This window comes from Geotrypetes seraphini, chromosome 1 (genome assembly GCF_902459505.1).
Source record: "Geotrypetes seraphini chromosome 1, aGeoSer1.1, whole genome shotgun sequence".
NCBI lineage: Eukaryota > Metazoa > Chordata > Amphibia > Gymnophiona > Dermophiidae > Geotrypetes > Geotrypetes seraphini.
Window position 1 is genome coordinate 64,483,874 of NC_047084.1, and position 17,075 is coordinate 64,500,948.

General features: G+C 45.5%; 1 protein-coding gene across 5 annotated transcripts in view; it reads left to right on the forward strand.

The window, feature by feature from the left end:
• RICTOR (RPTOR independent companion of MTOR complex 2) overlaps positions 1-17,075 on the forward strand; it is a 607,299-nt gene that overhangs the window by 69,685 nt on the left and 520,539 nt on the right. For 4 of the 5 annotated variants that reach the window (XM_033932568.1, XM_033932543.1, XM_033932533.1 and 1 more), the window contains exon 5: positions 4,676-4,807. The exons of the other annotated variant lie outside the window; for it this stretch is intronic. In XM_033932568.1, the coding sequence (XP_033788459.1) occupies positions 4,676-4,807 (132 nt within the window). The remainder of the gene's footprint in view (positions 1-4,675; positions 4,808-17,075) is intronic. 5 annotated transcript variants of the gene reach the window in all.

A 17,075-nucleotide genomic window follows, 5' to 3' on the forward strand; every position in this document is an offset into this window, starting at 1 on the left:
GTGGTTTCCATAAATATGAATGGTCTTTTCAATGTCAAACCACCTCTCAAACATCCTCCAGTGGTTTGGGATCTCAATGTTGTTCTTGCTCAATTGATGAAGCCTCCTTTTGAACCAATGGCTTTGGCTCATCTTAAATATCTCACTTGGAAAGTAGTTTTTCTCATTGCTCTTACGTCTGCTCGCAGGGTCAGCAAGCTACAAGCTTTAGTTGCAGACCCACCTTTCACAGTATTCCATCATGACAAGGTGATCCTCCGTACTCATCCTAAATTCTTACCTAAAGTGGTTTCAGAATTTCATCTCAATCAATCCATTGTACTTCCAGTGTTTTTTTTTTCCAAAGCCTCATTCTCTCTCTTTTTTGTAATCATTTTTTTTCTTTATCATTATTGAATTTTCAAAATAATCACAAGATAACCTTGTTCAAGAAAATCAGTTGTAAAAAAATACAAGTACAAATTAAATCAGTTCTCAAAGGAAACCAAATTAAACTTTCTTAGACCACAATCAATCCTTGGAGAATTCCTGGAAAATGTGAAGAGAAACAATAATTCTTACAATGACTTGATATAAAAAGAATAGGCTTAGCAGTAAGGTTCCCTGTACAACTTAATTAACACTAGCAGTAGACAACTTCTTCATATCAAGAAATGTGCGCAAGTGTTCAGGTAAAAAATAAGACATATTTAACTGCAAGATACTTAACTAAACATTTGCATGGGTAGGCTAAGAGAAAAGTTGCCCCCAGCGTCACTGTCTCAGTTCTCATTGCCAAGAAAAGTTTACGTCTCTTGTGTTTGTCTTGCGATGTCTGGGTATATCCAGACCCTTTTCCCCAGAAAAGGTGATTGAGAATTACATAAATATAGCCTCAGAAGTGAATTAGCGTCTTGCTCAAACACAAAAGAAACCAATAAAGTGGCTCGCTCTATGGAGTCTGTAAGTAATGATTCAAGAATATCTGTAAGATTTAGTTGCTCCACAGCTGGACCTTCAGGAGCGACTCCTAACTTTTTTTGTAGGAATATAATATATACGATTGACCAGAGAAATTAAGTCAACTGAGTATTTCAATACTTCAACAAGGTATTTTCTTAGCATTTCTATAGGTGACACTCCAATTGAATGAGGAAAGTTGAGAATTTGCACATTTAATCTTATAATTTTCCAATTGTTCTATTTTCTTATTCAAATTAATTTTATCTTTGATCAGTTCTGAAGATAGAGTTTGTAAATCAGTAACCTTAGTCTTAACCTGAGATACTTCCATATTAAATTGGTCTATAGTACCTTGTAGTTTCTCTCCCAAGGCATTAACAGTACTCACGAGTGCTGCTATTTCTTTAGAAGAGCTGGAAACTGTTGTGTTGATCTTCATGAGAGCCTTCCATATGCTCTCCAGTGACACTGCCTCAGATTTCTTTAGTTGGGGAGAAATCTCCGTCGTTTCTCCTGCTTCCAGCTGTTTCCGCGCGGCTACAGTCCTGCTCCCGGGGTCTCCCTCGAGAATATCAAGTTGGGAGTCACATCCGGGTTAGGCACTGGGAACGGCGGTGGAACTGACATCGGAGGGGAAAGAGAAACCTCCCAGTCTGAAGCCCCAGCCTCTCTTCCAGCCGGGGAACCGCCAGACTCTACCCCGATGAAAGGGGAACCTGTCCCGACAAACTCCAGCATGGAGCGCTGTGAGGGAGTGGAAGTTCTTGCCGCAGGAGGATCGGCTCGAACTTCTCCCTTCCTCTTTGAATGTGGCATACTTGGGACAGCTGAAGCAAAATTCACAAGCGCTCCTGCAGATCGAAATCGGAGATGCCAAGGGTAAGCTGCCGCCATCTTGGAATCCTGCCCCAAAGCCTCATTCTCATCCTGGAGAAACAGCTGTTCATATTCTGGACTGTAAGCGTGCTTTGACTTTCTACTTGCAAAGGACTAAGCCACACAGATCTGCACCTCAACTTTTTGTCTCATTTGATCCAAACAAGTTGGGACATCCAATTTTCAAGTGCACCATATCCAACTGGTTAGCTACTTGTATCTCTTTCTGCTATACTCGGGCTGGACTGCATCTACAGAGTCGAGTCACAGCCCATAAAGTCAGAGCCATGGCGGCATCAGTAGCTTTCCTTAGATCTACTCCTGTTGAGGAAATCTGTAAAGCTGCCACTTGGTCTTCGGTTCATAACTTCACCTCTCATTATTGTCTGGTTGCTTTTTCCATACGGGATGGCCATTTCGGCCAGGCATTGTTACAAAATTTATTCTCCTGAATTGGCAATACTCCCACCATCCCATTTTGGTTAGCTTGGAGGTCACCCGCATGTTGAGAATAGGCTGTCTGCTTGTCTTGGGATAAAGCACAGTTACTTACCGTAACAGGTGTTATCCAGGGACAGCAGGCAGCTATTCTCAAACACACCCAGCTCTCCTGGTTGGCTTCTCTGCTAGCTATCTGAACTGAGGAGACGCGCTCTGCGTCGGGTGGGAAGGCACTCGCGCATGCGTGGTGCAGCAGTCACGAACTTTCTAAAGTTCTTCAAGCAAGTCTGCTTGCGAAGCTGTCCGCATCTGGGCTCCGTGGATGACGTCACCCACATGTTGAGAATAGCTGCCTGCTGTCCTTGGATAACACCTGTTACGGTAAGTAACTGCTTTTTTGTCATTCCTGTTAATGTTTATTAACCTGGTTCAATTTAATTGTTGCGGTTTTGCATTTATTAACATGAGCAGATTAGACATATTGGTTGGGAAGTGTCCCCATACCCCTCTCTCTCTCTCTTGTTTTTGATCTCTTCAAATGTTCTTGGCTGCTTTACAATGTCAGGGGTGGGACCGCGACAGAGGGAACATGTTTCGGAGGTCAACGGCACACTGCTTGGTTTGCTCTGTAGGCTGCCATAATTAGCTCAGCGCGGAAGACGACCTTGATCACTGGGTGTGGGAAGCAGCTTGGAGGTAAGGCCCTGCCCATTGCGAAGGCCCCGGCGGGTCGCTTGATCTGGATAGCTGTAATTACCGGTAGATATAAAAAGGGGAATCTGGAGGACACTGAGGGGGAAGCCGAAGAAGACAGCCGGGCGCTCACCGACACTAGGGAGAGCCATATTGGGTGCGGGCATTTGAAAACATACGACGAAGTAGGGGTAGGGTATCTTCGCTGTTTTTCTGCATAAGATGCACTGATATTTCCACCCACTTTTGGGTGGAAAAAAAGTGCTTATGGAGCGAAAAATACGGTACTTAACTGAAAGTTTTCTTGGAACTTGTAGCTCTGTAGTAAGTAATAGTGATTCAGACAGTAATTTAGTTACTGGATCCAGTTTAGGATAGAGTAGCACATTTTTTTTTAAATTGAAATTTGCACTTTATTATCTAACTAACCTCCCCCTCCCTTTTACTAAACTGCAATAGCGGTTATTAGCACAAGGAGCCATGCTGAATGTTCTGTGCTGCTCCCCATGCTCATAGGAACTCTGAGTGTTGGGAGCAGTGCAGAGCATTGAACGCAGCTCCCTGTGGTAACCGCTATTGCGGTTTAGTAAAAGGGGAGGTGGGGGTGGTAAAATTTTAATCTTCTTTTAAGTATTTTAAAGCATTTATTGGGATAAAGTGCATAAATTATGTTATTGCATTTTTAGACTGAGTCATCTCTCTCACTCAGAAAATTAAGCATCTGATTCTACATATCACATTAATTCTAGCAAGGCTATCCTTGATATATTTCTAGTCAAGCATTGGTTATTTGTTTTTCTCTTAGCACCCCCCTCCTGTGAATAAAAGTATTCATCTAGGCCACTCGGCATACCGCAACTATACTACAATTAAAGTAAAGCTTCAATACTTTTATCAGAAGAGAGGGGGGCTATATTCGATAAGCCAGGTATAATACAGACTCCTGTATATATGTAACAGAATGAAAGATTAGATTCTTACCTCGATAATCTTGTTTCTGTTACTATTACTATACAAAGGAGTCCGAACAGCCTACCCTGCCCGGACTTTTGATTCATCTGATTTCTGCCTCGGACATTGCCAGTGTCTGTCTCGGGACCTCTTATACTATATCTAAGATTCAGCTGGGATTTCACTGCAGGAACAGGGGACTCACTTTTCCCTTTCCCTCTGGAGGGGAGGGTCTCTAGCCCCTACTAGTTGCACTTAGCAGGTTGGTTCCTAGTTACTCATGTGCATGATTTATTTATTTATTTTGATTTCTATCCCATCCTCCCAGTAGCTCAGAATGTTAAATTGTTTATTGATCATTGTTCTATTGCCTGAGTTTCAGACTAGAGCAGAATATGTTTGTTGCCGGGGAAGCTCCCTGTGCCCCTCCTTCTCTTTCAGTGGAGTTCGATTGCTTTGGTACCTACTGAAAAAGGAGCTGTTCTCCACTGCAGAAGAGGAGGAGTTCAGGATCGTAGAGACACCCTTCTACAGATATAGCGTGGGAATCAACAGCTATAGTACGAACTCCTGTATATATTAACAGGAACAAGATTATCGAGGTAAGAACATAATCTTTCATAATTGACCATAATAAAGATAGTGTATGTCAGACAGAGCTCATTTAGAAATACAAGGTCCAGTATGAAAAGACAATCTAAACAATAAACTAGGACATATGGTTTGCCTTCATTGTACTTTATAAGTCAATTTAATTTATTTTCTTGTTCAGTTTGCGATTAGCTTTATTAAATGAAGCAAAAGAGGTGCGAGCAGCAGGTCTTCGAGCTCTTCGATATCTTATGCGTGACTCCAGTATTCTGCAGAAGGTGCTAATGCTGAAAGTAGATTATTTAATAGCAAGGTAATTATCCTGAATTAACCATAAGATTTCATATTTCTAAGCATGGAAAAAGAAAATGATACATTTCAATGTGTGTATTTATTGTCTGAGGATAAGCAGGATGAGAACATTCTCACTAATGGGTGATGCCACTGACAGATCCTCAGTGTGGAGAAGACTGTGAAAGTAGCTATATATGCAAGTATGCATTTCCAACCCTCTGCCATTGCAGTGGGACCAGGTTAGTCTTTTGGCTATTTGTGGAGCAGTGAGGATATTTTTTCCTGTGTCCCAACCAAGCTCTTAACATACTTGTGTAGTGGGTTTTTTCTGTGGTTTTTCTGTTCCCATCGCTTTGTTCACCTTCAGTTTTTCAAGTTGCTCATAAACACCCTCCTCTGTGTACGGCGCAGAATCTACTCCATTTTCTCGTGTAACTTTGCTAGACAATCTCGGTCCTTCTCCAGGATTTTCTTCCGTGAACACAGAACAGAAGTATTTGTTAAGCACATTTGCTTTCTCCTCATCACTCTCCACATATTGGTTCCCAGCATCTTTTAGCCTAGCAATTCCATTTTACATCTTCCTCCTTTCACTAATATATCTGAAAAAATTTTTATCTCCCTTTTTTACATTTTTAGCCATTTGTTCTTCCGCCTGTGCCTTCGCCAAACGTATCTCTCTCTTGTCTTCTTTCAGTTTCACCCTGTAGTCCTTTCTGCTCTCCTCTTCTTGGTTTTTTTTATATTTCATGAACGCCAACTCTTTCGCCTTTATTTTCTCAGCCACTAGGTTGGAGAACCATATCGGCTTCCTTTTTCTCTTGTTTTTATTGATTTTCTTCACATAAAGGTCCGTAGCCATTTTTATCGCTCCTTTCAGCTTAGACCACTGTCTTTCCACTTCTCTTATGTCCTCCCATCCTAACAGCTCTTTCTTTCTTCAGGTACTTTCCCATTGCATTAAAGTTTGAAATCTAGGACTTTATCCTAGTATCTACTTTATCTAGTATAGTGCGGCCGTTCTCCACTTTAGCTGTTATATCAAACCAAACCGTTTGATGATTGCTACTTCCCAGGTGAGCACCCACTCGAACATTAGAGATACTCTCTCCATTTGTGAGGACCAGATCCAATTTCGCTTTTTCCCTTGTGGGTTCCGTCAACATTTGTCTGAGCAGAGCCTCTTGAAAGGCATCCACTATCTCCATACTTCTTTCCGATTCCGCAGACGGAACATTCCAGTCCGCATCCGACAGGTCGAAATCTCCCAACAGCAGAACCTCCTCTTTCCTTCCAAACTTTTGGATATCCACAATCAGATCCTTATCAATTTGCTACGATTGAGTCGGAGGTCTGTAGACTACACCCACGTAGATAGAAGTTCCATCTTCTCTTTTCAGAGCGATCCATATCGCTTCTTCCTCTCCCCAGGTCCCTTGCATTTCGGTCGCTTGGATATTGATTTTTACATAGAGAGCTACTCCTCCACCTTTATGACCATCTCTGTCCTTCCTAAAAAGATTATATCCCGGTATGTTTGCATCCCATCCATGTGATTCACTGAACTATGTCTTTGTGATAGCGACAATATCTAGATCTGCCTGTAACATCAGGGCTTGCAGATCATGAACTTTGTTGCTTAGACTGTGAGCATTTGTGGTCATCGCTTTCCAGCTATTTTTCAGCGATAATCTCCTTTTTTGTATGGATTTTTGTTTCGTTTCACTTTCCGTTGCAATACTAAGAAATGAGTTGCTGATATTGCTTATGTTGCAGTCTTTACTACTATCACATCTTTTCTTTTGCCGGAGGTGGTCTCTATAATTGTCCTTCGTACATACACCACCCCCACCTTCTAGTTTAAATGCCTAGAAAAATATTGTCTAAATTTCTCTGCAAGGTTTCTTTTTCCTGCTGTAGTAATATGTAGCCCATCAGTGCAATATAGCTTATCCCAGGACAAGGAGGCAGGTATTCTCACTAGTGGGTGACGTCATCCAACGGAGCCCCGATGCGGACATCTCACAAGCATACTTGCTTGTAGAAACTTTTAGAAGTTTCGAGTTGCCCACACCGCGCATGCACGAGTGCCTTCTCGCCCGATGCACCGGGCGTGTCTCCTCAGTTCTTTCTCTTCCGCGGAGCTGAGAAGTTTGCCTTTGAAACTCTCTGCGTGAAGTTCCTTTTTTGTGCCTTCTGTGCCCACGGGTTTGGGTTTTTTGTGCTCATTCCTGTTGGCTCACGTTACGTTTTGTTGTTTTATTTAAAAAAAAAAAAAAAAAAATTTCGTTCGACCGGGCAGGTCGCGTGGCCGTGGCTCCGCGACTTCGACCTTGCGGCGGAGCTTTTTCGGCCTATGTCCCGGCCTGTTACCGGTTTTAAAAAGTGTCTCAAGTGCTAGCGCGCGATTTCGTTGACGGACCCGCATCGACGCTGTCTTCAGTGTCTCAGGCCTCCACACCTTCCGAAATCGTGCCGGCCTTGCTCCATGTTCACAGCATGTGCGTTTAAGTGTCGCTGTATTTTGTGGGAGTCGCTGTTTGGCATGGAGGCATCCCCGCTACTGCCCTCTTCCCAGAGCTCCACGCCTTCGACTTCCGATTCTACATCTTCGGCCTCGACTCTGCTCAAGCCTGCCTCGTTCGTGCCGGCTTCGACCTCGACGCAGGCTGCGGTGCCTTCCGATGTCTCTTCAGGTCAAATAGCGCAGCCTCCTATCCTTCCAGTGGTGCTTAAGGTGCCCAAGGCCTCCAGATCCAAGCCCCCTGGCGACTGACTGACCGACGTCCGTGCAGGAGGTCCCATTTCTGATGTGGATCCCTTTTTGCCGGCGTCGTTTCATGCCTTGATGGAGAAGCGATTTGTTGAGCTCTTTACCAAAATTGGGCCGACGCTTCTCTCCCAGATCCAGCCTGGGCATGCGGAAGCCTCCCTGCGAGGTTGAGCCGCCTCCGGTGCCTCCTCGGCGCACACTCTCACTGCTGGGAGCAGAGTCTCGGCGAGTGTCTGGTCTGGCTTCGGGGCATGTCTCGCAAGGAGCAGAGTCTTTGCCCATGCCACCTTTTGGAGCCGATACCCTCGATTCATGGCTTGCTTGGTCTGGACCCTTCCTCGGCGATACCGGCCTCGAACCTTGGGGAGCGCCTCGGGGGGCCTCACCTCAGCCTCTGATGCTTCGATCCACGGCTTCCAGTCCCATCTACTCGATGGCTGCCTCGTCTGGGCGTCGCTCGCCTCGTCGCTCGAGGCCTGCTTCTCGACACAGCTCCGGTTGTCGATCGAGGCATTCATCGAGACACACCTCGCCTCGTCGGAAGCAACGAGTTTTCTCCTGAATACTCGCCCCCTCCTCCCATGCCGGAACTTGAAGACTGCGGGGGTTCGTTCTCTCCGTGCCGGTCCTCGGCATCGGCGGACCAGGCCGCCTCATCGTCTTCGAGCCTGCCTCGAGGCCCGGCTCTGGCGGACCAGTTGTCATTCTCGTCCTTCCTGAGGCAGATGGCGGTGGATCTGGATATCACCCTGGATTCGGGTTCCAAATTCTCGAAGGAGTATCTGGAGACGATGCATCTTCCTCAACCTCCTGCCGAGTCTCTGCGCTGCCTCTACACAAGCTTCTGGACCAGACTTTCATGAGGTGCTTCGAGACCCCGTACTCCATCCCGGCGGTTCCGGGGAAGTTGGATGCTCGTTGAAGCTTCTAAAAGTTTCTACAAGCAAGTATGCTTTTGAGATGTCCGTATCGGGGCTCTGTTGGATGACGTCACCCACTAGTGAGAATAGCTGCCTGCTGTCCCTGGATAACAACTGTTACGGTAAGTAACATTGCTTTCTTGTCCTTCCATGTATTTCCCCAGCCTCCTATGTACCTGAAGCCTTCTTGATGACACCAGGCTTTGATCCATCTATTAAAGTCCTCTGTGTTTTTCACTCTTTGCTCTCCCTTTCCATATGCAGGCAGTATTTCAGAAAAAGCTAAAGTCTTTACAAAAGGTTTCAAGCCCTCACCAAGCTCCCGAAAAGCTTTCTGTGCTGCAAGTGTGTAGTTGTTGGCCAGGTCATTTGTTCCCAGATGGATAACAACATCAGTGTTAAAATCCTTAGTTTCTTCCTTAATTATAGTCAGTATTTGCCTGGAATTCCTGGTAGCTGAGGATCCTGGAAGACATTTCACTATTGTGGTCTCCTCGCCCTGTGTTCCAAGGTTAATGCCCTGTGTTCCAAGGTTAATTCTCGCGGCCTTCTTCGAAGAGACCACAGCAACAGCAGCAGCGTCAAGCTAAGGCCCAGCCGCTGGCTCCGGCGAAGCCTGGGCCGTCTTTTTGACAATTCCGGTCTGAGCCTTCGGGTTCCCTTCCTCCTGGAGACTTCTCCTCTCCCCATCGGGGGCCGTCTCCATCATTTCTATACCCAGTGGGAAAGTCTTACCACCGACAGTTGGGTGCTTTCCATCATCCGTGAGGGGTACTCCCTTCACTTCAGTCACGTACCCCCAGACTTTCCTTCGAAAGAGTTTCCTTCTGCCCGGTCTCAGCTGCCTCTCCTTCTGCGGGAAGCTCGGGCCCTTCTTCTCCTTCGGGCGTTCGAGGAGGTTACTCCGGACCAGTGGAATACAGGATTTTATTCCCGGTACTTTCTGGTACCCAAGAAGATGGGGGATCTGCGTCCGATCCTGGATCTCCGTGCTCTGAACAAGTTTCTGGTCAGGGAACAGTTCAGAATGCTTACCCTTCCTACGTTGTACCTCCTCTTGGACGAGGGGGAATGACTTGCTCACTGGACCTCAAAGAGGCGTACACACATATTCCAATACACCCGGCCTCTCGTCGGTATCTGAGATTCCGGGTGGGGGATCTTCATCTCCAGTATTGTGTTCTTCCCTTCGGCCTGGCGGCCTCTCCAAGGGTTTTCACGAAATGTCTAGTGGTGGTAGCTGCGGCCCTGTGTCTCCGCGGCCTGCAGGTGTTTCCCTACCTCGACGACTGGTTGATCAAAGCGTCCTCTCGCCACAAAGTTCTGCGAGCGACAAATCAAACCATCTTGCTCCTTCAGAGTCTCAGCTTCGAGGTGAACTTCCCCAAGTCTCACCTCTGTCCGTCCCAGTCTCTAGAGTTCATTGGAGCAATCCTGGACACGGTCCATTTCCGCTCTTTCTTGCCTCGGCCTCATCAGGAGGCCCTTGTTCGTTTTATGCCGGAGGGTGGCCCATCTGTCCTCGGCCCCGGCTCGGCTCCTGATGGTCCTACTGGGTCACATGGCCTCCACGGTTCACGTGACTCCTTTGCCAGACTTCACCTCCGTATTCCTCAATGGATTCTGGCGTCCCAGTGGAACCAGGATCGAGATCCTGTCTCTCAACTCATTGTCGTGACTCCTTTGTTGAAGAAGTCTCTCCGTTGGTGGATGCCCTCTTCCAATCTTTCCAGAGGTTTTCTGTTTCATGCTCCTCCGCAGAAGGTCCTCATGACGGACTGAGCAAGGGACATCGACGCCTCTTTGAAAGCTTAGGTTTGAAAATAATAACACATGCAAAATGACACCAGCGCAAGGTTTTCAAAATTATAATTAAGATTTATTGAATTATTGTTTCTAATTTTCCATTATGATATCAAAAGAATTAAGCATAATTGCTTAACAGTTGCGCTAATGGGAGATCGTTATAGTTGCCAAATGCTGGCCTTCTCATAACGAGCTCATCTTAATACCTCCGGTCATTCTGTTATATACTTTTGGCTTATTGTGACATCATCAGTATAACAACCAATAAAATAACATGGGCGGTCTTAAAAGTTAGACAAGGAAAAATTCCTCCATGTTTCAAAGTTAGACAGTTTTAGAAAATTACTTTTGATTTCTGAATTAACATTATAACATTATAACATATTCAAGAGAATCTACAATTATTAACAGGGTGCTGAGAAGTTCTCAACCTCTCCCTAAATTACATTACATTACATTAGGGATTTCTATTCCGCCATTACCTTGCGGTTCAAGGCGGATTACAAAAGGTTAATTTAAAAAAACAGAGTTACAATGATTAGCTAGAGAGGTAAGTTGTAGATCTTATAAACATTTAGCGGGTTGTTGAGGGTGAGGTGGTTTGTAAAAGAGTTAATAGGTGGTCATAGTGGAGGTTCTTTTGTTATTATTAGTGCAGTAATGGGTAGATCAAATGTCAGTTTTAGAGTTACTAAGAGGTCGTGATGTTATTGCTGCTTCAGGAATTTCTTGAAAAGTGTGGTTTTTATTTCTTTTCTGAACGTCCTATAGTCTGGGGTGGTCATCAGAAGGTTGGAGATCTGGTTGTCCAGCCTTGCGGCTTGAGTGGCTAGGAGGCCGTCGTGTAGTTTTGTTCTTTTTACTTCCTTGATTGGGGGGGGGTATGAATGGGGAGTGCGTTTTTCTGTGTCTGGTAGTGGGTGCTTGGATGAGGCGATTGTTCAAGTATGATGGGCTGTCTCCGTGTAGGGTTTTAAATAATATGCAGTAGAATTTGAATTAGATTCTTTCTTGGATTGGAAGCCAATGTGAGTTGATGAAGGCTTCAGTGATGTGGTCATGTTTTTTCAATGAGTAGATGAGTCTCAAAGCTGTATTTTGGATTGTTTGGAGTTGTCTAATCGTAGTTGCAGGGCAAGGAAGGAAGAGGATGTTGCAGTAGTCCAATATACCTAGTATTGGGGATTGTACTATAAGTTGGAATTGTGTTCTTTCAAAGAATTTTCGGACTTGTCTCAGATTTCTCATGATTGCGAATGATTTCTGAATTATTTTATTTATTTGCGGTTGCATAGTGCAGCATCTGTCTATGGTCATGCCAAGTAGTTTTATGGTGGTTTGGATGGGATATTTGCTTGCGTATATATCTAAGTTGGTTGTGGTTTGGATCTTGTCATTTTCGAGAAGGATGAATTTGGTTTTGTCTTGGTTGAGTTTAAGTTTGTGATTTTTCATCCAGGTTGTGACTGTTTCAAGTGTTTGGTGAAGTTTGTCTGTCATGGTAGGTTTAGAATGATCGTATGGGATAAGGATGGTGATGTCATCAGCATAACTATAGGTGGTTATGCCCAGATTGTCCAGATGCGTTCCTAGAGAAGCAGTGTAGAGATTGAAGAGGGTAGGGGATAGTGGGGATCCTTGTGGTACGCCGCAGGGGTTTGACCAGGATTCTGACTTTTCTTTGTTTGATTTTACACTGTAGGTTCTGAGTTTTAGGAATCCTTCAAACCAAGAGTATACTTTATCTGAGATGCCTATTGCGTCTAAGATCTGTAGAAGGATGTTGTGATCCACTAAGTCGAATGCTGCAGTTAGGTCCAGTTGTATGAGAAGCATTTTTTTCCCTGTACTAAGGTGTTGTCTGACGGTATCCATAAGGGAGCCTAGTAGTGTCTCTGTACTGAAGTTTGTTCTGAAGCCTGATTGCATGGGGTGGAGTAGGTTGTGGTCATCTATGTAATTGGTGAGGAGTTTGGCTACTAGGCCTTCTATAATTTTGACATATAGCGGAATTGAGGCTATAGGTCTAAAGTTAGATGGGTGGTTTTGTGGTGCTTTTGGGTCTTTTTGGATTGGGGTGATGACGATTTTGCTGAGGTCAGCAGGGAATGTGCCTTCTGTGAGCGTGAATTGAATCCATTGTAGAATTATGGTGCGGAATTTTACACTAGAGGTGGTAAGGAGATATGAGGGGCAATGGTTGAGGTCACAGGAGGCATGGCTGTATTTTTTGTAGAATTTGTTGAATTCTGACCATTGTATGTTGGGGAATTGAGTCCAAATTCTGTCTGCTGCAGTTGCCTCTTTTCCTGAAGGGTGGATTGTGATTGGGTTTTGATGGGATGGGTTAAGGATGAGAGTGGCTCTGGTGTTGGTAATTTTGTTCTTGAAGTGTTCTGCTAAGAGGGTGGGTGATGGTGGAGGGGTGTTCGTGGTGGTTGTGTATGGTTTGGTGTCTGTTAATTCTTTCAGGATTTGGAATATTTTTTTGGAATCTTGGGTTTCCGTGCCTATGAGATTAGTATAGTAGCTTTTCCTCTTATCCCTTAGTAGATTTTTGTATTGTTTGTTGATTTTTTTCCAGTCGGTTTGACAGGTTCAAATTACATAGCCTTAGCCTGGAGGAGGAGGGGCTGGTCTCCCCCTCTCCTCTTAAGCTGACAGTCTCACACACAAAGAGCAGGAGTCTTTGACTTAATTACTCCCAGATGTTGCTTTAGGATTTCTTTAGGTTGCAAAGATATATAAATATGTTTTTTCAACACACATTCTTTTGTTTAATACAGTCACACAAATCACTCCAGGGGCCCCCATTCATTCATAACTCGGCCATTCATACTTAATGCATTTTATATCTTAGTTTAGGACACGTTATCTTCCTAGCCAGTCTACAGCACATGTGGTATTAATTAACACCACGATGCTGAGAACAAAGACCTGGATAAACTGACCACAAAATGGATTCCGTCCTCTGGTTTCTTTTATGATCTGGCACAACAGCAAAGTACATAAAAGAACACTATTCTTTCCCTTATATTCATCTTTAGTGTGTTTTTCTGGCCTTGGCTTCATATTTAGATTTTTATTCACCCTTTTGTTGTACGATTCTATTGGGCGTGTCCCTAACTGACACAGATGTTTGTATCTAACTAGAATTAACCAGAATCATACGAAAAACAGGCGCTTTTGTAGAAAAACTCCACAAAAATACTGCACTTATGTTCTAACATCCATTCCATTACCGTCCCATACACATCACCCCCTGCTGGCCACGAGCCACTACTCCTCAGGACTCGTCGGCCTATGCTTGGGGATCTCATCTGGACGGTCTTCGCACTCAGGGTCTTTGGTCTAGTGCCAACCGCCTTTGTCACATCAATCTGCTGGAACTTCGAGCGATTTTCCTCGCCCTGAAAGCTTTTTGTCACCTGCTTCGCGACTGAGTGGTGCTGGTCCGCACGGACAACCAGGTCGCCATGTATTAAATCAACAAACAAGGGGGCACGGGGTCCCTGTCCCTGTGCCAAGAGGCGATGAGGCTCTGGGATTGGACCATCCGCCGCAACATATTCCTTCGAGCGGTCTACATTGAGGGCCAGCACAATTGTCTGGCGGATAAGTTGAGTCATCTTCTGCAGCCTCACGAGTGGTCCATCCATTCCTTGACCCTGCGTCAGGTGTTTGCTCGTTGGGGGACTCCGGACGTTGATCTGTTCGCATCTCCCCTCAATCACAAGTTGCCCTGCTTCTGCTCCAGGGTTTACACCCCTCTCAGGCTCGAGGCAGATGCTTTTCTGCTGGATTGGACAAACCTGTTTCTGTATGCGTTTCCTTCATTCCCTCTGATTCTGAAGACTCTCGTCAAGCTCAAGCCAACGAGTGCCATGATGATTCTGATAGCTCCTTGGTGGCCCCGACAGCCGTGGTTAATCTAATCTAATCTAATCTAAATCTTGGGTTTATATACCGCATCATCTCCGCAGATGGAGCTCGACACGGTTTACATGGTTAGGGAAGGAACGGAAATCCAGTGGAATTAAATAAGTATGAGAGAAGAGAGGTTGGTGTGAGAGTGCCCGGAGCGGGACGGGGTTACGTTCTGGAGAAGAGCCAGGTCTTCAGATGCTTGCGGAATGGTAGAAGGGGGCTCAAATTGCGGAGAGGGGAGGGGAGACTGTTCCAGAGCTGAGTGATTCTGAAAGGGAGGGAAGAGCCAAGTTTACCAACAAGGGAGATGCCTTTTAAGGAGGGGTAGGATAGTTTTAATTTTTGAGTGGATCTAGTGGAGGTTGAATTTGAGGAATTCCAGGATAGAGGGATGAAAGGAGGAAGGATACCGTGGAGGATCTTGAAGGTTAGGCAGGCACATTTAAAGTAGACCCTGGAAATAACGGGAAGCCAGTGGAGTTTGGATAGGAGCGGTGTGACATGGTCAAATTTACTTTTTGAGAAGATAAGTTTGGCCGCGGTGTTCTGGATTAGTTGGAGTCTGTGGAGGCTTTTCTTTGTTAAGCTTAGGTAAATGGAATTGCAATAATCCAATCTGGAGAGGATAATGGATTGTACGAGGACGGCAAAGTGTTTTTGGTGGAAGCAGGATCTCACTTTCCTCAGCATGTGAAGGCTGCAAAAGCATTTTTTTATCAGGGAGTTGAGGTGGTCGTTGAAGGATAATGATGAATCTATGGTGATGCCCAGAACTTTGCTAGAGAATTCCAGCTGTAGAGAGGAGCCTGTGAGCAGTGGGATGGAAGTGGGTAATTGATCAAGTTTAGGGCCGAGCCAGAGTAGTTTAGTTTTGGACTCGTTCAATTTCATTTGTACAGTGTGAGCCCAGGATTGAAGTTTGGTTATGCAAGAAGAAATGTTAGCTACGAGATTGGTGAGGTTCGCGTCGGTCTCGATGAGGACCAGGATATCGTCGGCATAAGTGTAGAGTGTTTCTAGGGGGGATAGGTGGAGAAGATTCAGGGAGGACATATAAATGTTGAAGAGGATGGGAGATAGGGGGGAGCCTTGTGGGACTCCACAAGTCGGTTTCCATGGGGAGGAAGAGGAACCATGTTTGGTGACGGTGTAAGAGCGAGAGCGTAAGAAGTTCGAGAACCAGTCAAGGACTGTAGAACTAATGCCTATCTCGGAGAGTAGGAAGATTAGAATGTCATGGTGGACAACGTCAAAGGCAGCAGAGAGGTCGAATTGAAGGAGGACGGCAAATTTTTTGTGAGAGTGAAGTTGTTGGATCTTCGAGATTAGGGAGGCCAGGAGGGTTTCGGTACTGAAGTTGGGTCTGAAGCCGTATTGATAGGGTAGGAGGACAGAGAATCTTTCCAGGTAGGCTGAGAGTTGGGAGGAGACGATGGACTCTAGCAATTTGGTTAGGAGCGGAATGTTTGCTATTGGGCGATAATTGGATGGGGAGGAGGGGTCTAGGTCAGCTTTCTTCAGTAGGGGGGTCAGTGCAATGCATCCCATTTCAGGGGAGAAGAGGCCCGATGATAGGGCAGAATTTATGAGTATGGTGAGAGAAGAGATGGCCTGTGTGGGTATTTTCTCAAATAGATAGGATGGGAATGGATCCAAGGTGCAGTTACAGGATTTCAGTTTCAGGCAGAGTTTGAGGACCTGCGAATCGGATACTTGTTTAAAGGTAGACCAGGATCTGTTGACTGGGACGGGGGTGAGGACCTTTGTAGTAGGATCGGGGGAGGCGGGCACCAGAGGATTGTAGGAGACTACGGGAGGGAAGGAGCTTCTCAAGGCGGTGACCTTTTCATTGAAAAAGTTTGCTAGTAGGTCCACTGATGGGGAGGAGGGAAGTATGGAAGGGTTGGTGATGGGAGTTAAGGAGCGCCAGATATTGAACAGCATACTGTTCTGGTTTTTTGAACTGGAGATCTTGTCACCATAGAAATTTTTCCTAGCTCTTTTGAGTGTATTGTTGTAGAGTTTCTCCCTTCTATTGCAACTCAGTTCCAGGGAGCCTCGTCTTCTGTCTGTTTTTCCTTCTCTGCTTACGCAGAGTCGAGGTTCTCTTCTTCATCCCAACCTACATCCTCTGCACTTAACGGCTTGATTCCTCGAGACTTAATGCCCTTGTTCCAGTTCTCCCAGCCTGTGCTGGACGTCCTGGAGGCGTCTCGGAAGGAGTCCACTCGCCAATGTTATCATCAGAAGTGGACGCGCTTTTCTTCCTGGTGTGCTACTCGGCAGCAGGAGCCATGTTCTGCCTTCTTATCTGCTGTCCTGGATTATATGTTACACTTGTCTAGCGTTGGATTCAAGTCCTCTTCGGTTCGAGTCCACCTTAGTGCCATTGCTGCTTTTCACCAGCCGGTTGATGGGAAACCTATCTCTGTTCATCCTGTGGTTTCCCGCTTCATGAAAGGCCTTTTCCACGGTCTTCCGCCCCTTAAACCTCCTCCTGTGGTTTGGAATCTTAACGTGGTCCTTGCTCGCTTGATGAAACCCCCGTTCGAGCCGCTAGCGTGGGCTCACTTGAAGTATCTTACTTGGAAGGTCGTGTTTCTTATTGCTCTCACTTCTGCCCATTGGGTCAGTGAGCTTCCAGCCTTGGTGGCGGACCCACCTTTCACTGTCTTTCATCATGATAAGGTGGTTCTCCGTACACATCGTAAGTTCTTGCCTAAGGTTGTTTCTGAGTTTCACATCAACCAATCCATTGTTCTTCTTGTGTTTTTTCCAAAGCCCTATTATCACCCTGGAGAAGTGGCTCTGCATTCCCTTGACTGTAAGTGTGTGCTGACCTTCTACTTGAAGCGCACCGC